Below are 23753 nucleotides of genomic sequence, written 5' to 3' on the forward strand. Positions count from 1 at the left end.
GAAGATATGCAAAATTGAAAGAATCCAGTTGTTGTTGTGAAGTGTGTTGCAGATAGTTACCAAAAGCACTTCCGACAGTGCAGATTATGTTTCAGTAGTGGATTCTCTTTTCTATCTTTCTTTCTTCGGCAATGGGCCTTTCTGGGCAATGAGCCCTCCTGCAGTGAGCCATCCTTTGTAAAAATCACCTTAATGGGTGTTTTCATATTAAGAATTAGCATTCTCCATGGTTTTTCCCTTCTTGGGGTTTCCATGTAAATCGTGGTGTTCATTGTGTTTGAGTTATTTTGTGCATATGATTTCATGTTATATTCTTCTTGATTAATTCTGTTAATTTTTCTAGATCTGTGAATAAAGTTTAAAGAATATTTTAATTGTCAATTGATTCACCAACCCCTAACATCTGCCCCAATATTCAACATGAAGAACCCAAATTGAATAGTGTAAACTCCTCACCTCCCACTATTGAAAACATAACTCTCCCTCATTGTCTAGATCATTGTCTACTTGTCTACATCAACACCAAAGAGGAACCCACTCCCCACCTAAGCCCTAACACCCCCACTTCCACTTGACATCTTTTACACGATTATCAGTGAATATATAATTGTTATTTATTCCTTTACATATGAATTATTTGTGGTTACTTTTTATTCCTTAGATAGTATGAATAAGGTGTTAGTAAAATAAATATGGTTTTGGGATGTTACTACTTTATTTTTTGAAGATAGTTTTAAAGATTCAAGCTTTTTATTGAGAAGTTAGAAGTTTCTTCTTTATGTATAATCATTTATAATCTTCTCTTCTATTTATAGATGCATTACAACTTAATAAGATAAGCCACACATTTGTAAAATTTATCAATTCATTTATATATCTAAATGAAAAAGAATTTGAAATAAATTTATATCTAAATGGAAAAGCATTTAGAATAAATTTATGCTAATTTTGAGATCTCCCAAAAGGATCTAGGGTTAATACCAATTTGAGATGATATATTGATACTTTTGAAAGTAACCTATGTTAATTCAAAATAGTGTTCAAGCTCTAAATCACTTTAGAGAAAAATCAATTCTATTTTGAAAAAGAATTTACTTCACATTATTGTAATAGTGGGATAAAGGTGGAGTCCCTCCCGTTATGCAAGAAGGTTCAAATATAAGGAAATAAGAAAAAAAAAAAGTGCCTTAGAATATGACTATAACATAGAAAATAAATGATGAATATGTATATAGATTGTTTTTGGTAAGAATTTAGGTTTTTGGGGAGTGTAGAGGGCTTTGCTAGTAGATAATTCACTCCCTATTATAATATTTCACATTCTAGGTGGGAGTTCTTATAAAACCACCACTAATTTCTCTAAAAAATAATTATGAATTATAATTATATATTAAAAAAAATATATAGAAATTTTGTAAGGTTCATATCTTTAAATAATAGTTTGAACAATAAGATATCATTAAACAATTTTTAGAGTGCACATTTTTATAATATTCTGTATTTTCAAAAAAAACAATTTATATACATTTAAGAGGAGACATGAATAATTATAAAACCTGCATTTGGTGACAAATTGATGGAGAAAAATTGCTATTTGAATTTTTGCCAGTTGAGCTCCAGGGCAAAGTCTTGAACCTCCTCCAAATGGCATCAAATATTCTTCTTTTGAATCCTACAATAGCCCCACATAATAATTATGTACCATTATCACCCTATTCAAATATTATTCTGATATTTAAGATATAAGTGAAATATTATATAATTACTAAGGTTTTACTTCTGTGTTGCAAGATTTCCAATGCCATGGGTTGAATGTGAATGGTTCAGAATAGTATTTCTCATCTAAATGAATTGCTGATGTAAACAAAAATATTATTGAATCCTTGGGAATATGGTAACCTGCAAGAAAGTGAAATTTTTTAATTAACCATCTAATTTTAGTAGATGATTATTTTTTATTTTTTGGAGAAGTGTATCAAATATCTTTCATTTCAACATCTTGGAGAGTTTTTCTTTCTAGAAATGGAGAAATGTTAGCCAAATGTAGAGTCTCGTTTATAACCTAATTACATTCAATACAACAATCATGAAAATAGTCTAACATAATATACAACATGTGTGATGATAGGTTACCATGCATTTTACTTACACATTGAGTGAATTTCATTGACTTATAGTCACCCCATGTTAATTTGTGGTTGATTCCTTTTTCCTTAATTTGAGAGCCACATTCATCCTGCAAAAAAATGCTAGTCATATTAAACATGTGACCAAAATATAATCATAAATTGGTAAAATTATATGTAGTAATTAGAGGTTATGTAAAAATTACTCAATTTTTTTTATGATAATATCTATGCATATAATAGGTGTATAAGGAGTTCACTCTATGATAAAAGGTTTCTATACTATAGTCAAAAAATATGTGATGCAATAAGAGATATATTTATTTTTGATCGGTAATCGCTTTTGACTAGAGCTATGAACCAGTGAGACCATATTTTTGAGGGGCCTCATCCTCAGTTGTTATGGCATTCTTACACCCTTATCTCTCCGTGATGCCTTCCTCAACCTTATATCTCTGAGACCAACAATGCAAAACCGCGAGCAGGGTAGCCCATCAAGGACCACAAACCAGTAGAGGTGAAAGACCCACGAGGGCCCAATACAACACTGCTAGGCATGAAAGACCCGTGTGGGTTTGATAGAAGTCCACGGACAACACACGCCAATGAGAAACTGGATTTGCAAGCAACACACACCTATGAAGATCAGGGTTCGTAAGAACATCGACTCAACAGGGGTCAAGCATAGTCAGTCGGTCCATGCGTCCGCTAGGATCACCTGTACGTCCTCCAAGATCAGTCGCCATTAATATCTCCTACCAAGGTGGGATCAAACCAGTATATTAACATACCGCTTTGGTCTAGGCAGGGACTTGAACCTTGGTTGAACCACAAACAATGCAACCATTTCACCATTACACTAACAGGTGATCCCCAACACTAAGAGATTTATTAATATGGTGTAATTGTTAGAAATTAAATATTTAATTTAAATGAAGTTATTTTTATGTAGTTATATTTGTTTTAAGATTTGTTAATTTATTTTATTTGTATACTAAAATATTAATGTGTTATTAATTTTCTTTGTATGAATGTATATGCTTATTCTATTTTTTTGCATTGAATTGATGGATCAAGATTTAAAAAATAATTAACCTAAATTCTTGAGTGATTTGATAGAGGAGTAGAATATTGTTTGTTGAGAGTTTGGAAAATGTGTGTATTTTTTCTTCTTAAGATCCATGACCTCTTGCAATACAATAGGAAAATATTCCTTTCCAATCACTATTGTTGATGAATAAATATTTTATGGTTCTTTATATATAAATTTATATTATAAATATCCTTAAACTGGAAAAAATCTTGTTTGAAATAAAAGAAAATCCTTGGGGTATGTTATGGTTTAAGTTCTATGATGAGAAATTTCACAACTCTTCATGAAAATATGCATTCTAGAGAATCACCACTTACATTAGGAATTACAATTATGGAAAGGGTAAATTTTATTAGCAAGATGATTTTTAAACATGACATTTTTCTTCTGATTTTTTACCTTGGGAGACACAACACGATCCTTTCTTTAATCATATGTTTAGTAATCTATTATTTAAGTAGATTTTTTTTAATAAATAAAATAATTTATTTACTTTTTTTATAAATAAATGTATGAAAAAAATAATTTTACACATATTCACAAAAAAGGTTGGTGGTTAAGAAATAACATCCCTAAAATAGCCTTTTTCATTTATAAACTATTCATACTTAAAAAAAATAAAAAATAAGCTATAAGTAAAATTATTACCATTTATTAATGTCACCTAATCTTACTATATAATATACGCTTAGCTTTTATAATTGTTTAAAAAATGATTCATGCAAAGGATAACTTATGATCTAGGTTATCTTCAGTGATATCTCCATAATCTTGTTTTATAATAAACAATTTACTTTTAAGAATTACTAATAAAGGGATTCATGCAAAGGATAAGTTATAAGGGTTATTTTTAGTTATTAAATATTCAAAATTTTAGTAGTTAATATAATGTATTATTTTTTATTATAAGGTGTTCTGAGTTTATCGTTGTTAGTTGCAAAAAAAAAAAAAAAGTTGAATTTTTATAAGCGTTTGTTTCTCAATAAAATTATGGGAGACTTGGACATACAAAAAATGACAATAATATATTTATCAATCTTAAGAAAGAACTTACTAAATGGGTTGAAATATACAACATATAAGGGAATATATAAGACCATCCTTTAATTTGAGTAACTATGCAAGATTGTTATCATAAAGAAGTATGTAAATATTAGTGGAAACTATTAAAGATGCTTAAGACAATATGAATCGAAAGGAATTGATGCTGATAATTCTACATAGATGATTAGGTCCTATGATATTCTCAATCCGCCTCACCGTAAAAGTGATGCCATAGACATAGAGCATCATATTTCACTATAGCCTTTCTTGATGGACAAGACCATATCTACTACCACTCTCATGGAAAAAGATAATCAAGTGATGGAAAGATGAAATGAAGTTACCCTCTTCTTAAACTTTAAGATTCTAGTGATAAAAATAATAAGGATCACACCACTAGGCTCATTCATTTTATGACAAAAGAGGCTCGCATGGTGGATTATCATTTTATTTTGTCTGATAGATGTTGAAATATTATTTTGTTTTTACATTGTAGTGTAGCTCATGAGATTATTAATGTTGTGATTCTTTTGTTGATGATTTCAATGAGTCCTACTCATATAAATATGTTGGCGCATAATTTTCTTCTCCTTATTATATTTGTTTGTTATGTTCTTGAATTATCTTGATGATGGGTTGATTTTATTGAAGTTCATCCAAGAATAACTCTACAAAATCCTTCTTAATCTAAAGGAACATTAGGAAAAAAATCTAAATGAGAGGTATGAGTGATTTTGAATTTTTTTACCTTCTTTTTATTTTTTATTATGTTAAGTGGGGAATTACCCCAACCCATACAATTCAACACTTAAAATATTCAAGCAAAAATTAGGCTTTGAGAGCAAGTCCACCATATCCAAAGAGTTTAGCCAAAACTTAACAACAAAATATAAGTGATACAGTCTAGAGACACTAGAGGAACATCAAAAAATATTAACAGAGCACCTAGAGCTAAGAATAACAAAAGAAACTATAGGGGCACTAAAATAGATAACCCTAGTTATTTAGAATGTCTTTTAATTCCTCCTCCAATGGGAGAAGGTTACTATACTTCTTTTCATTCATACTTCCATTATTTTTTGAAATGGGGACCTTTCTTTTCTTCTTCCTCTCAATCTTCTTAGTAGCCACCACAAATTGCATAACACATTTCTGCATCTAGATAATGGTTGATCTTTATTAGGTCCTTGATACTTCCCTCCAAATTTCTAATCCATTCCTTGTTTCTTTCGCATCCCAAACAATTTTAAGGTGTCTCTAGGTTCTCCACTATTGCATTGAGGTCCTCAATATTTGAAACTATCCTTTGCCAATCATAGCATTCCTTAGGTTCTTAAACATGCTGATCCTCATCTTCCCTGTAATCCTTAAGGTTGTTCAACCCTTCTAATGCTCCATTAAACTAATTTTTCATTGGGGGGATTAGAATAGAGAGTCCTCTGGAACCAAGTTCAATGGGTCATATTGGGTTTCCTTGTTGCTTGCAGATCCGATTTTATTGAAAGTTGAATCCTCTGATTGATCTTCACTCTTCTCTTTTGGGGGGCATTGCCAATAGCTTCGAAAATTTTGGTAGCTACATACAATTTAGCCAACCTAGCTAACCTATGCTCCCTAGAGGATTTTGTTTAATTGTATTTAGCAGGTTCACTATCAGAAAGGTTAATGAGAGGGGGGAGGGAAATAACAGGGCTATTCTTAGAAGACATACAGACTGCTTTGCCCTTACCACTAGCAAACTAAGAATGACCACTACTAGGGTTTGTTTAGATTTTTTTGCCTTTACTTGAGGTGGTCTTAGGGCCAATATAAATAATCAAAGGGGGAGTATCACAACCAAGGTTGGGTTTGTACTTCTTAGGAGTGCTAAGAAAATATTTTTGAAGGGAAATGGCATGTGAGGAAGATGGTGTTCCATATTTAAAAACAATTCTTTTTTTTTTGGAATATGACAGAGAGGTGTTTTGGTCTTGGCTATTAGGGGGATTACAAGGAGGGGTTGGATTAACAATAGGGGTGTTATCTAGATAGAAATTGTAAAGTGTGTAAATCGGACTTGGATGAAATAGATGGTAAACCACCTCAGATGCACCTTTACCCATAGAGGAAAAATGAAAGAAGGGGAAATTTACAATATTTTTGTGTCAAAGGTGATTTAAGAGGGGGAAATGGTAGCCATGAATTGTGTAAAACCTTCCTTCTCGGGTAAAGTACTTTATGAGGTGGTAGAGCTCACAACACCCCAAGGAGGCGACAAATGCTCTTGATTAAACTCATTCTAATGTCTTTTTAGGTATTCCCCTTCCTCCAAAAAGAGCATCATGTAATCCTCATATGCCTATTTTTGTCTTAAATTTGGATCTATTTATCCTTCACATTTTAGGCCTATACCTTCCATAAAAAGATCCTTTGACACTTACATCTTGACACCCCTAACCTCAAATCTCCTATTCTTCCAACTATTCACGAATTGTGAGGACACATCCTCATCACTCCCAATCATGGTCTTACAAAAAGGGGTAATTCCTCCTCTATCAAATATATCCCAGACTTGGGTGTTTTTCTTTAATGAAGTGAACGAGGTTGGCTCGACCCATAGTCTTTGGCCTCCCATGGCAGTAGTTCTTCTTTTCCAAAAATTAGAAATAATATTAACATGATCCAAAACCAGAGCAGAAGATTAAGTAATGGATATTTCTGAAATACCAACAACACAAAGATTAAGATCAACTAACAAATCCTTAAACCTTGCACCACATGAGGAAAGTCTAATAGCATTCAATCCATTTTTATGAACTTCCCCTTTCCATAAGTAGAAATAATTACAACTCATCCATCTCTAAGTCTATTCATATATCTTCCCTATGCAAACAAAAATATCCTCTGATGCAAGATCCCAAGGGTAGATAGAAACATCACACTTGCTATTAATTCCTTTCCAGTTAACATAGATTTTGAGATTATCATGACACGGCCTCATCATGTCAACCTTCATTTGATAACTCAACATGTAGTGTTGAGTGATAGTCCATGTTAGAATCACTGCTAACATTATTTTGAGCATATTAGTATTTTTTATGGTTAACAAAACTTGCCTTCTTTTTGTTGGTATTGCTTTGTTTAATCACTTTTTTGACATCTTGTTGAATGTGTTGTTTAGTGATTTTGTTGTTTTTGTTAAACATTTTATTTGGTGATTTTTTGATGCAACCAATTGTCTTTTGATGGAATGAAGTAATTTATTTCTCTCTTTTTTTTGATTTAGGGTTTTCTATGAAGGCTAATATATATACATACAAGAAAGGAAATTAACCTAATTGTTTCTTTAATTTTCGAAAATGAAGTGTTTCTAATTAACTATATAAATTTTATATGTAAGATATGATAAAGTTTTGTTTTTTGAGTTTAGATATACTTAAAAGTAAGTAAAAATTCCAATATACTAGAATGAGAAACAATATAGATCTAGCACTACATAAGAAAGTATGTAGGATGAAAATGGAATCGAGTGAACTAAAACCTAATCCCACTCTCATTCAAACATTGGAGTACAAAAACTCCTAAGGAGATGATTCACTTTGACTTCCTCTTATGAAAGAGAGTCAAGGAATATCTTTAGGGTTTCTATTCCTTTTCCACTATGAAGAGGAGATATGAAAAATGTTATAGCATGACAAACTAAGCTAAGGAGATGACTAAAAATGTAAATATAAACTAAAATATAGGAAATTGCAGATTTGAAACTAAGGCACAAAGTATAGAACTGGAAATGAAACTCGGATATACACCTATCATTGGAAATTGGGTTGAATTGAGTTAGACCAAGGTGTTGGGCGCTCAAGTCTCTATCACTGCATTGAGCTAATTTTCTGGAATCTACACCCTAAAGTCTTGAGACATTAAATTGCCATCGAAAATACCAAAATGCAGAGGACTAGGGCACTGGGTACTTTGGTCCTAGACCAGAGCACTGGGCACTCCAACCCTAGGGATTTGGGACCTCCTTTCATATCTAGACCTGTGTCTGCAAACTTTATCTTTCTCAAAGATTGTGCATCCATCGGATTCCTGTTCCTACACCTAGAACTTGAAAAATGGTGTTTGGGTGGCTATATAAGGTTTTACCTTAGTTAGACCCCTTGTTTTGGTGATTTCCACCTCCAAAAATAGCCAATAATGTATTGAAATACATGTGTGTGCTAGAACCTTATGTATGTATAAGATCCTAAATATGCTAAAAATGCAAGAGTTAGAGTTCTACCCTATGCTTTTGAGTATAAACCCTAAATGAAAATGAGAATGCTTCAAATCATAAATGCAACAATGGATCAAAAGAAATAACGTAGATCTGAAAATAAGTGTTATGAAACTCATATGAAGACATGAAAATAACATGAAACCATACCAAACCCAAAGGGAGTGGTACAAGCCAATCAATAGTTGGTGATCTCCTTTTATTCTTCAATATATTCAAAGCTTCAATTGATGATGAAAATGGTTGATGTAAACTTAATGAATGCTTGATTTGCTGATTGAAAACTTCACATAACCAACACTTTCACTTCATAAGAGGCTCCTTCAACTGCTAGAGAATGGATCCTTTAAATGAGGAAAGGAAAGGCTTTCTATATGAAACCCTAACTTTATTTTTTTTTTATAAAAGGCCAACCTAGAATTGATATATTTTCATAAAAATATGGATTTAAACATTATAATACCACCAAAACATGATCCCAAAATTTGGGGAGAAAAAGTTGGGACCGGTGTGCTTCACATCGGTCCTATCAATTTTTTTCCAAATTTCTAGGGATGCAAGGTATCATGATTATATGGTGATCCCCAAGTGGTTGCGGCAATTCAAGGTGTTTATATATGTGAAATCAAGCCTTGTAGGTCAAAATAGGACCTAATTAGGGTTTTGATGAATTAATTGATGATAAGGATAAATGAAAAGGGGCACACTTAGAGTTAAGGGCCCAATTTTATGATGTGTGGAGTGATAAAAGAGGACTTTAGATTTAATTAAATTAATTAATTAAATGCCCAAAGAGAATTAAAAATGTAAAATGCAACATACTAAGGCCGATGCTAACCTAAGTGTGGAATTGTACCACCCAATTAAGGGTGTACAATTTACGACGCTACAGAAAGTAAAACAAATTAAACTAAATTGAGAAGGAACAACAAAATTTTATAGGCTTTAGGCAAGATACATCATCTAATTACTAAGAAGATGGAACTAGTTTGACATAAAATATAGAAGATGAACTAGCGGTTGGCATTATTGTCATTGATGTCAACTAGATGTAGAATGAAACCATGGTTGCAGGTTGCAGAGTGATCTTTCTCAATGATCAAGGTTGTGAAGATGTTGCAGTTTAGTTTGACAGATTGGCAGATGTGTCATGACCAAATATTGGAAACTCCAATCGTTGCTATGTACCATCCATTTTTTGTGCCTCTTTTGTTGCCCTTAAGCCTAGGGTTTACAAAATTAATTTGTCTTTGTCACTGCCCTCAAGTATAGGGTTTAGAGTTTATGCCTTTGTATCAAAATCCTTTTATTGTTAAAACCTTTCAATCCTTTAATCTTTTATGTTTTTTCTTTACTTAAGCTGAGGGTCATCAGTTGTCGTGCGAGGCCATGTTTCCCTTTTTATTTTCTTAGGTGATTAATCTTTTTGTCAGGCCCGTGTTATTTTTCCTAAGTCAAGTAGTGCTTTAATATTTCTCCCATAGACTATAGTCTGACCTAAAATATTTTAAATCTTTATTAAGTCCTTAGTCAGCGTAAATTTGTTATAGCCTGAGCTACTAAAGGTACACAATTTTGCATGTGGGAAAATTGGATGGCGGTGTTTTAATTGCATCAAAAAGATGGTTGTTGGTAAAGTTGTGAAGGCGACAGGTTTAACGTGCAGACTGATCCAATGGTCCCCATGTTCCCGCGATCAAAAGTTGTAGGGATGTTTATCACCGTGGCGTTACGAGATGCTTCCATGTGTCCATGACGAGCGGTCAAGGTAGAAGATGGGATTGTAGAGATGAGTTTCAAGGCAGGACCGACACAGAGTTTTTTGATTGGACTAGGGTGTGGTCTTCTACATATGTGGAGGTCAAAATTTGATTGACTAATTGATGATTGTTTGATTTGCCATCTATGAGGCAGATCTATGGTGAAGATTTAAAGCCGAGTCAAAGTTGTTTCACACCCTTATTTTTGCAGCAGTATGAATAGTAATGCCATGGATGCATGCTGATAGTTGCAGGGACTTGTGTGGGATGTGACTGATGTTTAACCAAATGATTTGGATGCAGAATATGATGACATGTAGCAACCAAATGGACAACTCTGAGATCTGATATGCAGAGGTTGGTTCTAACAAAGATGAAGGTCAATTTAATGAGGTGGTTGTTAAATTCTTTAGGGTAGGTAAAAAAGAACATGAAAAACACATTAATGGCCAATCTATTGCAGGTGGTTGATGGGCTCGAGAAATTTGACAAAGGCAAGATAAAGTATGATTTACAAATTTAGTTTGCTAAAAATAGCAAATGAAGTACAAAGTACAGTTGGAAACCAGAGAAGAGTCATTCAATGCAGGTGGTCAAACCAAGAAGAAGATCAAATCTACTGAAGACCAAATCTCAGTGAGAGACAAATGAACTAATTCTAAATTGCAGAATTGAAGGAAAAGACATTCTTTGATGCAGAGCTGATGATGTAGATCAATAAATGTGATGGATAGAGGTAGTTGAGTAGTTGAGACTGAGATAGAAATGAAAAACAAAGAACAAGTGCATAGTTGTGTGTGTAAGTGGGTAGCTTGCTGAAGTAAGGAGCAAGAGCTAAAGAAAGTAGTCGAGAGTGTAATCTACAGAAACAAAGGACAAAGAGTAGTCTAAGATAGATGAAGCTTGAGAAAGAGAGAAGAAGATAATCAAAGGCAAAAGAAAGAAATAGAGGAACCACATCAACAGACAGACAAATTATTTCTGTATGTGCAAAAATCTATAAGTGTTACAAAACACATTTGTAACAAGACTTCATGACTGTATTGTAAACTTGATCATGCACTTGTAACCTCAGAGTGGATGCTCAGAGCAGGGGTAGGTGCTCCTTTGAGTTGTAGCTCATAAATTTAGGGGTTGGTGCTCCTTGAGTTGGTGCTCATAATATCAGGGGTTGGTGCTCCTTGGGTTGGTCCCCTAAAAATCATTGTAATTGTTATTCATTTTGAGGCTGGATTGGAGCAATAGACTCCAACAACTATTCTCGCTGAGGTTTTTCCCACATTGGGTTTTCCTCGTATATCTTGTGTTATGTGATGTGATCTTGTGTGTGTGTGTGTGTTCTCAATTAGCTTAAAGTCACAATATTAGCACACATATCTTAAAGTTTTTTAAATACACTGATTCACACCCCCCCCCCCCCCCCCCCCCCTCCTCTCAGTGTTCATTTGTGTTCCTTCATTGGCTTCCTTGTAATTTTTGTGAATATTTTCTTTATATCTTTCAGCTTTTTGTTTTTAAAGTATATTTTCCTCTTCTAGCTTGGGAGTACCTTTCTTGATAGAGAGAAAAATATTGGGATTGGTGAGGAAGATAGTATTATCTTCTTATGATATGTAAATGTGAGGAAGGTATCATTAACTTTATATAGTAACTAGATAAGTGGACTTCATATTGAGGCTCTAAAGAGAGGCTTGGAATCTCTTCAGATGATTTGATGCTTGGGAAGTGATGTTGAGATTATAAAAAAAATGGAAAGGAAACCTAATATTTCTATTCCATGGGAAGAAAAGCTTCTCCAAATATGCTCAAATCTTGTGTGTGAAAAATTCATTTCAATTGTCTTTCTTGAAAATGACATAACATTGGATTTACATAGGAAAAGAGGAGATTGAGAATCAAGCCAAAGAGTGAAATAGAGATAAATTTTAAAGAAAATAAGAAACCAAGAAATAAAAATACCATATTCCTCTAAAAAAACTGTTTTGAGAAATAAAATGGAGAAAAATAAAAAAGATGTTCATGCATCATCGGCATGCCAAAAGATGATAGTGTCGCCTATGTTAGATATGAATCACCCATTTTACTTGTATTGATCACTTCAATGAAAATATACATGGATTTATTTGGTGACACTAAGGTCTGAGTGCCTTATAGCTCAAGAAATGTATTTATTTTTTTGAATAGCAATAAGGCTAGGAAGGATATGAAGATAAAATAGGGTAATAATATTTATGGCTCTAGGTACACAATGTATATTTCCATCTTGAAGAAAAAAAGGCTATAGTAGAAATAGGCATGTCTTGTATGCCACGTGTTAAACAAATAATTCATTATTAAACATTTATTATGACCCATCCAAATTTAGATACTTACATATTGCTTCCTCAAATATTATAGTATATGTAAAAGGTAGGTATCATTTTCTAAAATAATCTTTTGGGACTTACACATGCCTATTTATTGTTGTGCTACATCATATATATATACAAGCAACATGCTAATAACATGTAATATGATAATCAATATATAGGGATAAAAAGAACTTACAATAAATATAAAATTTTGATGTGTACCTATGTCAAAGTTCTCTTTAATCTATAGATAAGATTTAGGAAAATTTATAGAATAGAAGAAAAAGTCTGCTCTATAAAAGAGAAAAAACAAAAACAATCTCCACAAAAGCTTTTGTTAATGCCTTGTTCCTTTAATAACTATTTTTTTTTTCTTTGCCCCTTTTAATGGGGAGATTTTGTAGCTAATGTAATTTACTTATAATAGTCCTCTCTTGACAAAGTCTATGTACTTAGTGAATCAATTTTCTCGTATACTTGATATAAGTGTTATTTCTTTGACTTGATATTGATTTATATAGTTTATGGTTGGCACATTTACTTTTCTCTCTCTTGTGCATATGATTTAGCCTAGAACATGAGTTTTCATTTTATATGTGTATACAATGATGGATACCATGTTATATTTTGGGTTTTGGATCATTTTCACCTATTTTGATGCACATGTATGCAGACTGTAATAAGTATGGATATATGTAGATGTCTTGATAAATATGACATAGTGGTTTCACATGTATATTCCATTTATTATTCAATTTACTTGATATGTAGGTGGTACTAACAATGTGGTTTCTATTAATGTGTTTTTTTCACTTAAAGGGATTATGGATTAAGCTAATATAGGATGAATTACTAATTTTTGAGATATATTTAGGGAATATAGTGGGAATAGGGATGTGATATTTAAATGATTTTTAAATGAAGTTGCATAAAAGCTAATTGAGCCTTGTCTAGGCTAGCTACATAGAATAATTTTCAATGTAGGCAAGCAACAATTTTTATTAATATATTATAGAATTAGAACAAAAGAGACGGATACTAGGATATAATTGAGGTGAATTATTAGATCATTAGCAAATATTTCCCTCAAAAGCATTGATCTATCCCTAGTTTTAGTTTATGCATTTGCATGCTTTTATTATTTTGCTTCTTCTTTTTATAGAGTCAAAGTTGTATACCCATTTCCAGTTTTACCTATACTTTTGTAACCACATTACTGTCCATTTGCCTAGCATTTGAGAAGGCTCATTTCATCTCTTTAATCAACCTTTCCCATTTCAGGATTCTCACAATGTTCACCTTTTAGCAGCTACCTTTCCATGATAGTTTTGTGTTAACCATGCGTTTCTCTTGTTTCCTACCATTTTTGAGCATGATTTGTCAAGACACTAGAACACCAGGCAAATGTTTGTGCATTGTGCTAGTGTACCCCAATACCTTAACATTCAAAGGTCATTTTTGAGCATTTTCCCACTTGTCACTTTCCCAGATCAATGGAAATGACTCAAAATATTCCAAAATACCTCTTGACAACCATTTCTTTTTGCTTAATTCCCTCTTTTAAATCTATTCTTTAATTCCAAGAAATCTATTTTGAATCCTCTCAAAACTCTCTTTTTTCCTTCTTGAAATTTCTTATGTTCTCTTGGCTTTCATAACTCTTTGTTTGTCTACCTTGCACAACTTCCTATAGCTTGCTACAATAATCTATGCAACTCTCTAAGATTCCTCAAGCCTTACTGATAAGATCTCTTTTACGTCTTTGAGAATCTTGGGATTTTTCACATCCCTTGTCTATAAATCATTTCTCATTTTCTATTTGTATTTCAATATATCTATCTATCTTGTTGCAGTGGAGGTGGAAACAACAAAATAGAGACTTGATTGAGGCAAGTCTCCAAACAGTAGCAAACATTTTGCCTCTTATTTATGTGTGTAGACATTTAGAGAAATTCAACCACATGGAGATTTTCTTGTGGTTATTTATTTTATTTCTTTTATTTAATCAGTTAAATCTTACTATTTGTTTCATTCTTTCATTTCTATTATCTATTATTTGTTTATGTAGCGTCCTAAATTGTCCCCCCTTACAATTTAGATCATATTTGGGGCCCTCACCTTGGTGTTTGCATCCCTATGCTTGACTGGGACCCATTTCTGCTTGCATCATGCAAATATGGCATCGATATTACATTTTACCTTGCATTGCCCCTTTTTCCTAGCCCCATATTAGGGTAGGACTAGGGTGTGGCACCTTGGTCCTCACTGGGACCATGGTGCCATGCCTTGGTCATCTCTAATTGGGACCCATTTTAAACCCATTTCCCCATCTCAAATTTGAGTAGGGAACCTTTCCTATGTCAGCCTATGTTGGAAAATTAACAAGATATCTCGACGAGCAAGTATATAAGGAGGTTTTCCCCTCTCATTTTGATATACATTCATGATACGTGAAATTGGGAGCACAAGAAATCAAGAATTCAAGCATTCATAATCTAATGCAGGAGCATCCCCGGTCTATGAGCAATCTTGCATCAACCAAAAAAATATTTCCTTAGTTTTGTTCTTGTTAAGTTCTGGTAGCCATTTTCTGTGTTTCTTTCAGTGTGTACCGGTAGCTGGTTCTTTTTCATTGCGGATTAGATTTTTTATTTCCAAGCTTTCTTTTGTTCATCATTCTAGATTGTCAGTTTATTTGGATTCTTTTCTGATGAGTTATCACTTCTGGACTAGTTGTTCTTGGTTCCTGGAGCAGTTCTTGAGCTTAACGGGTAGTTGGTGATATATTCTCATGCGGAGCGATTTCTTGACTTGCGGATCTATTTGGTGCCTTGCTCAATGTTCTTGTGTCCTTGGACGACCTTCTGTTTGATCTGCATTTCTTGGTTCTTCTTTTTCAGAGGATTTTTCTTTCATTCTTGGGGCTGACCTATTTGTATGTTTCATTTTCCTTTCTTGGTAAATGTAATCTTTTGTGGTCGACCTAGATGTGTTCCAGAGGGTATATACATTATTTTATGTGATCTTTAGGAGCTAGTTCGAAGGTTATGAGTATCTAGTCTTTAGAATTGTAATCCGGATGCCTCTTGGAGGTCTGGATGGATTGTAATATGGCATGTAGTCTGAAACTAGGCATGTTAGCATGTATGTAACCGGATGGTTGCTGAATGTTCTATGATGATAATATGATGATGTAGATATCTGATTTTGCATTTTATCTATGTTTTGTTGTTTTTTTTCATTGTGTTACTCTTGCGGCATGACCTAGTTAGTTCTCTTTGAGGACCCACCAAACCAGGGCTACACCAAGTGGTATCAAAGTTGGTTGCGAACCTTGAGGCATTCCTTTGGGTGAACAAATTGTTGAGTTGAGGTAGGTTGTAAGTGTGTTCGATAGATCACCGAGTGTGAGGTAATCAAAATCGGTAGTCAAATTGCCAAGTTGAGGCAGTTGCACCATAACAAAGGAGGAGATGCTGCCAAGAAGGATGAACCTCCAAAGGGTAGAGTATTTGATGGAGGATTTCAAGAATGAGATGAGGAATGAGATACAAAATGCATTAGATGGTTTACAAAGGAATTTGGAATTTGAAGATGAGTACAGAGACACCAGAGAGGAATTGGAGGTCGAGGAGGTTGAAGGACCAGAAGATGAAGAGAAGAAAGATTTCTGAAAGCGGTGGCACAAATGAGTAAAGTTCATAAAGTGGAGGTTTCAAACTATTCTTGGAACCTGGATCCGTAAGATTTGATTGATTGAATTGGAGAGTTGGAGGACTACTTCGAGTTTGAGGATGTTAAGGACCCATAGAGAGTTTGGTTGGCACAAACTAAGTTGAAAGGGCATGCTTCTTTATGGTGGAAGGAGTTGCAGAGAGATAGAGTTGAGAATGGTGAAATGAAGATCACCCAGTGGAGGCAGATGGCAACGAGATTGAAGGCTAAATTCATTCTGGGAGACTATGAGTTGGAGTTGTTCAAGAAGTTGCAGAACCTGAAGCAGAGAAACATGAGTGTGAAGTTGTATACCGAGGAATTCTACAAGGTAATGATCAGATTTGGACATAGAGAGATGGATAGAGAGAAGGTGACTAGGTACATAAATGAACTTGCATTTAACATTCAGGATGAGATGAGTATGCTAAAGATTTCTTCAGTTGAAGAGGCTTACCAATATACTTTGAGGGCTGAGGAGAAAGTGAAAAGAAGACAACAAAACAACCCTAGAGGAAAGGAGAGATATAAAGGACAAATGAGTGGTAGTATAGAAAAGAAGAATGTTGAAGAAGAATCAAAACGTAAGTGGAGTAAAGAACCGGATCGAAAGACACAAAGAAAAGGGAGTAGCAGTAGCAACAAATAATTCTTGGGCAGATGTTTCAAGTGTGGAGAAACCAGACTTAGATCTTTTGAGTGCAAGAAAGGGAAGGCAAGAAATTGTGTGGCAAATAAGGATCAGGAAGTTAGAGTTACCAATGAGAATGTGTTGGAACCGAAGTAGGGAGAATCCCTTATGTGTTTCTATTTACTAAGTTGTCATTAGCTTTATGCCCAAAGTCATTCTATATACTCTAGTCGGTTAATACTATTGAAAAGTCCAGTCGGTAAACACCAAGGTCACCGGTCTCAGTTACAGAAGAAAGACAAGTCACTGAGATGATACACACCAAGTTGTGAACTGAGACATATGCAGAATGTCTACCAAGTAAGGTTTATATGTTTACCGAGCAGCAAAGAAGGAATACCAAGTTAATCTGAACCGAGTGAAAACGTGTTACCAGATTCAATGAACCTGGACACACATGTGAAACATGCTACATAATTCGAGAAGATGAAACCGTTACTACATAGGAAATTGCATTTAAAGATTTTTTATGATTTTGAGGAAGAATATCCAATGAAATAATTTCTACGTTTATTCATTCAATAAAACATGTTTGTATGATCAAAGCATGAACAGATCATCATCTCAGAGATCTATATAAACATAATGATTTGAGTATATGAGATGATATGATATGTAAAGCCAATCAAGAAAAGAGACAAAAAGGAATGACATAGTTCAGTATGAAGAAAGAAGATTGACAGAGATAATCATAGGTTACCGAGAAGGTTTCAAAGAACAGTTCAAGAGGATAGAGTATACAGAAGTGGTTACCGAGTTGATTTATCAATTACCAAGGAATGCTATGAGAAAGGTAATTTTATATTGAGCACATAGAGTTTGCTATAACATTTCAGATGTGAAGTTGCAGATATTTTGTAAAGATTTTTGACTGAAATTTTAAGTTGTAATAGAAACCTTTAACAGGGTAAAAGACTCTAATAAAGTCTATAAATTGTAAAGCCTTTAACCAGGTACAACATTTTGTAGAAGTGTTTGTAAAATCATTTAGCAAGGTAGATCTAAAGATCTTTATACTCCTAATAGGGTAAGCTATTAGAAATGGCTAAACATGTAGCTCTAACCGAGCAATCTTGATTACTACAGTAGTGAAGTTGTGGGTGCCATCCCCACCTCAGTTTTTCTCTCTAACCGAGAGTTTCTGCATGACCAAAGAAGGAAAAAGAAGGAAAATGTGTCAACTAATGAAGGAAGCACCTTACCTACCGAGTTAGGTGCATCTACTTCGAATTAGTCAATAAAGGTATGGAGGGACTGCATTCTCAAAGGTTAGATCTTAACAGTTCCTATATATTTATGCACTTAATTCCAAAATCTGCATAGCTAAGATGCAATAGAAAGTTTGAAAAATTATCTAGTCTTTTGATTTACCAAAGAAGTCAGTAAAAGTATTAAACCTATCTAGTCGGTAAAAGCTTATAAGAGAGTTAGTCGGTAAAGTACAATCAAGTGCATTTAATGCCTATTTAACCCAACCACACGAATCCCGATAAGGTCAAAAGGAGATATTTAAAGTATTGAGCGTGGTCATTTTTTACTTACCAGTGTTCAAAGTGCAGAGCAGAGCGAATCAAAAGGTGATCAAACATTTCCAAGAGTGAATTCAAGGTATTTAGCAAATCTAAAGTTGCATTTTTAGCAGTTAACCGATCAAGTCAAGTTGTGAATATCTGTGAAGTATTTACTAAGTTGGAAGCGTTTTCTGGTTATTTGAAACCCTAAGCTACTTCGTAAGTAGAATTTCAGTTTGAAATGGCCCCCAAAGTTCATAAATCTGTTGTAGTAGAAACCATTGAGAAGCCTACACTAAAATACACCTTACCTCCCAAAGTGGCTTCTGAACCCGATGAGAAAACTACATTTTCTCTTATTCCGGATAGGGTTTTGTTGATTGAAGATGTTAGATTTTATACCAAGTGCAGAGTTGATGAGCTAGGTCATAATGAGATTAAGGATATGTATGATAAATTGTGCACCGATGGAAATCTGGATAGCAAGTTTGAGCATATCAAAGTCAAGGGATTAACCAAAGCCCTAACCTATCCTCGAGTCTTCAAACCCCAATGGGTCAAATTTGTCTTGAGCCGAGTACATGATGATTTTATGTGGCTAGAGGATCAACCTTTCAAGATCACCAAGGAGGTTATTCAGATGATAACCAAATACCCTATATTTGACTATGCCCGAGCACAGAAGATGATTTCACAGAAGGAATTGATAACATTAACAGGTGTTGAGTCTGATAGCACAGGTCTTAAGTTGAACAATGTGACCGATGCATAACTTAATTTTTCTATTAGAGTTATTGGTTATTGTTTCTTCCAGTCGGCAAGAGAAAATAGTGTACCATGTGCAGCTGTAGATTTGGCCTATAAAATTGTTAAAAAGGGTATGCAAATTGATTTATGTGAAGTGTTGTTGAAGAATCTTTTTGAAAATCTAAATACAATAAGGAAACCAAAGAAGAAGAATACTGCTAACACACTAAAGTTTGAGTCACTCTTAGTGTGTATGTTCTTCTATTTTCAGAAATTCCTTCCATCAGTCGGTAACGTTGTTTGGGAATTACACTGACCTATCACCCATCAAATAAATGATTTCATCAATCAACTAGGTGATAATTTCAATATGATAATGAATGACTACTTCAACAAATTCCAAGAAAAGATGCATAGCAGGTACAGGATTCCACCTCAGCTAGTGGAAAAATACAAGGATACTCTATGTTTTGAATTGGATACAGACTACTGTTATGTCAATGCAGTAGAGCCCATGACTCAATCATTACTGCCTATGGGTTATGAGATAGATTTCGAAATTTCTCAACAACAGATAGATGCCTTTTTAGCACTTCCAAGGCATGCTACCAAGAAAAGATATGGCACCTATGAAGAGGTGAAAGAGAAAGTAAAAATGAGCATTGTTGTTCTGAAGGCTGCCAGAAAAGCCACCAGAATGATCAAGGATTTAACTGAAAATTTTGGAGAAGGTTCTACCTCCACTCCTACTAAGAGTGATCAACTTTCAATCGAGGAAGAATCTGAAGCTCAAGAAGCAGAAATCACACTGAGCATCGAGTTGCCAAAGGGCAAAATTTTAGAAAGAAAGAAACAGGATGCAACCAAGGTATCATCGACCCCACCAGTGAAGCGACCGAACACTAGATCATCTGTTGTGTCACCTGGTAAGAAGCAAAAGAATGTAGAAATGCCTAAGGTTACAAAAAATTATAGAAAGATGAACAAAAGACTAATTTTGGACAAAGAGGAAAGTGACACAGAGTCCAAAGATGTAAATAAACTTCAGATTGTAAAAAGCACAAAGGAAGATGTACATAGTGTCAACAATTTTTGTGCAAAATTGAAAGAATATGGTGGATCTGGGTCATTTAGATATGTAAAATATGATACTAGAACAGATGAAGAGAAGAGGCAAATAGAAGACTATAATTAGTACACTTCTCAAGTTCTGAGTAGTTCCATTGGAAGTGACTGGTTTTCTTCCAAAAGCATTATACTCACATATTGATAATAGATGGAAATATGCTATGGACTCGGAGAAGCAAATAAGAGAAAGAGTTTTGGTACATCTCTTTCCAGATATGTTGGTAGATGAAATAAGAGATCACTTGAAAAACTACCAGACAAATTTTCAAGTAAAATAAAGGGACTGCAGAGCCAAAAGGTGAAGAAGAAATAGTTGACATCGCCGAGCAAGATCCTGCTTCCTCTATTCAGATAGATGAGGATGTCATAGACACTGAATCACAGGAAGGAGAGATGATAGAAGGAAGCACCTATGCCAAACTGGTGTCCAGTGAATCAGTTTTGGAACAGGTTAAGCCTTATCCTCCGATCACCCAACAAGTCTCAACCGAGAAACCTCAGGACACAGATGAAGGCACAGAGGTTCCAAAGGATAAACAAGATGAACCTACCTCTCAGGCCACCGGTGAGCAAAATTCACAAGTTCCTTCAAGCACCGAGACAATTGCCACTGAAATTCCAAGCAAGGAAACACCGAAGGATACAATAGAGGCTACAGGAACCGACAAAAGTGTTGCCTCTACTAAGCAACATACCGAGGAAGGACAAGTCTCCAAAGCCATTCTACCCATTCAATCGGCAAAGGCATCATCATCAAAGGAGAAGAAATAAAAATGACATAGTTTTAAGGTAGATCTATCAAAGCCTATTGTGCTACCGAATGTTGACCTAACAAAATTGAAGGGGAAAGCATTGATAGAATTCGGTGAGCTTTGTAAAGCCAAAGCAAAGCAGGAAAGAAGATAGCTATTCAACAGAAGAACTGAGTACTTCAGAAGGTCAAAACATTATCGACAGAAATGATACCTGAAGCTACCATCAATAAAGATGCTGTCATCCATGTGCAACTGGATGAAATACTCACTCAATTGGAGGAATCTGGAGTAGAAGCATCAGAATACCTTAGCAAATTGAAGGAAAAAGAGCTAATTGCCAAGATGATTGAAGAAGTGCGGAAAGCAATTGCTATAGGTAAAATAAAGCTTATTGAATTCATTGCTAAGTTGTCCCCTCAACTCAAGCATATTATTTATTTATTCCAAAAGTTATGTACATTTTCATTCTTCATCAAAGATATCAAGAATAAGACTGAAGTCATTGAAAAGGAGATCACCGATCTCTCAAATAAATTGACTACCGAGCCAAATTCTCTTTAGAATTTTTATTCAAGGCTACAAACACTTATGGCTCAACAGTTAGAACTTCAGAATGAAGAGCATATAATAAGGATGGATATCATGACTCTTCAAATATTATTTATTCCCCATTTGTCATCAGTTCAAGAGAAGATCAACTGAGCTACCCAATTGTCAACTCAAGTCGAGGGAAGCACTTTAGATGGTTTGATCACACTGTCAGCTAATATTACAACTCAGATTACAATAATGGAAAGTGTCAAGGATGCACTTAAGAACACTCTTACAAAAGATTGTACAAAGTATAAATCTATTTTTGATCAGTTTCCCCACCAAATGGTAACTAGTTTTGATGTTTATCAAAAAGGGGGAGTGTACCGAACACATGACCGAGAATGAATATCTGAGTATACAGAGTATCCAAGTGTACAATTGAAATTGTCAGGGGGAGCATGGAACATCAGGAGCATGTAACATCAGGAGCATGGAAATACAGAGCATGGAACGTCAAGTTATATACAAAATATTGATAAGGGGAGTATGTATTTGAAAATTGTATATACTGACATTTCAGTTTATTTTGCAAGTATATAGATTTTGTATTATGACTTTGAAAGGAGTTTTGTCAAACATACCAAACTAATGTCAAAAGGGAAGATTGTTTCTATTTACTAAGTTGTCATTAGTTTTATGCCCAAAGTCATTCTATATACTCTAGTCGGTTAATACTACTGAAAAGTCCAGTCAGTAAACACCAAGGTCACCGGTGTCGGTTACATAAGAAAGACAAGTCACCGAGATGATACACACCAAGCTGTGAACCGAGACATATGTAGAATGTCTACTGAGTAAGGTTTATATGTTTACCGAGCAGCAAAGAAGGAATACTGAGTTAATCTGAACTGAGTGAAAACGTGTTACCAGATTCAATGAACTTGGACACACATGTGAAACGTGTTACATAATTCAAGAAGATGAAACCATTACTACATAGGAAATTGCATTTAAATATTTTGTATGATTTTGAGGAAGAATATCCAATGAAATAATTTCTACGTTTATTCATTCAATAAAACATGTTTGTATGATCGAAGCATGAACAAATCATCATCTCAAAGATCTATATAAATATAATGATTTGAGTATATGAGATGATATGATATGTAAAGTCAATCAAGAAAAGAGATAAAAAGGAATGACATAGTTCAATATGAAGAAAGAAGATTGACAAAGATAATCACATGTTACCGAGAAGGTTTCAGAGAACCGTTTAAGAGGACAGAGTATATTGAAGTGGTTACCGAGTTGATTTATCAATTACTGAGGAATGCTATGAGCAAGGTAATTTTATATTGAGCACATAGAGTCCGCTATGACATTTCAGATGTGAAGTTGCAGATATTTTGTAAATATTTTTGACTGAAATTTTAAGTTGTAATAGAAACCTTTAACAGGGTAAAAGACTCTAATAAAGTCTATAAAGAGTAAAGCCTTTAACCAGGTGCAACATTTTGTAGAAGTGTTTGTAAAATCATTTAGTAAGGTAGATCTAAAGATCTTTATACTCCTAATAGGGTAAGCTATCAGAAATGGCTAAACAGTAGCTCTAACCGAGCAATCTTGATTACTGTAGTAGTGAAGTTGTGGGTGCCATCCCCACCACAGTTTTTCTCTCTAACCAAGAGTTTCGGCATGACCAAAAATCTTTGTGTTATGGAGTGATATTTTGATGTATATTATTTCTATGATTATGTTTCAGTATTAAATATCTTTGAGATCATAAATACATAGTTTGTGTTTATCAATAGAATTGTTTTTCAAGAAAAGTTTTGAAGTACTGATTCACCCCTCCCCTCTCAGTACATTAGCCTTCCAAGTAAGACCTAACATTATGTTCAGAAGAGCCTTGATGGAGCCGAGTAGTGAAGATACTAGACCTACTCAAATGAATAATCTTTTTCGGATTGTGTGTAAATTGGTGATAAGTGTTGTAAAGTTATTGTGGATAGTGGAATTACTGATAATTTGGTATCTGAGG

The 23753-nt window shown here is 34.1% G+C and overlaps 1 protein-coding gene across 1 annotated transcript in view; it reads right to left on the reverse strand.

The window, feature by feature from the left end:
- Positions 1-1975: 1975 nt before the first annotated feature.
- Positions 1976-23753, reverse strand: part of LOC131027133 (abietadienol/abietadienal oxidase-like) — a 69589-nt gene continuing 47811 nt past the window's right edge. Inside the window, exons 5-6 of the mRNA XM_059220467.1 lie at positions 2150-2236; positions 1976-2062 (exon numbers count right to left, since the gene is read on the reverse strand). Of these exons, the coding sequence (XP_059076450.1) occupies positions 1976-2062; positions 2150-2236 (174 nt within the window). The remainder of the gene's footprint in view (positions 2063-2149; positions 2237-23753) is intronic.

This window comes from Cryptomeria japonica, chromosome 5 (genome assembly GCF_030272615.1).
Source record: "Cryptomeria japonica chromosome 5, Sugi_1.0, whole genome shotgun sequence".
In the NCBI taxonomy this organism is placed as follows: domain Eukaryota; kingdom Viridiplantae; phylum Streptophyta; class Pinopsida; order Cupressales; family Cupressaceae; genus Cryptomeria; species Cryptomeria japonica.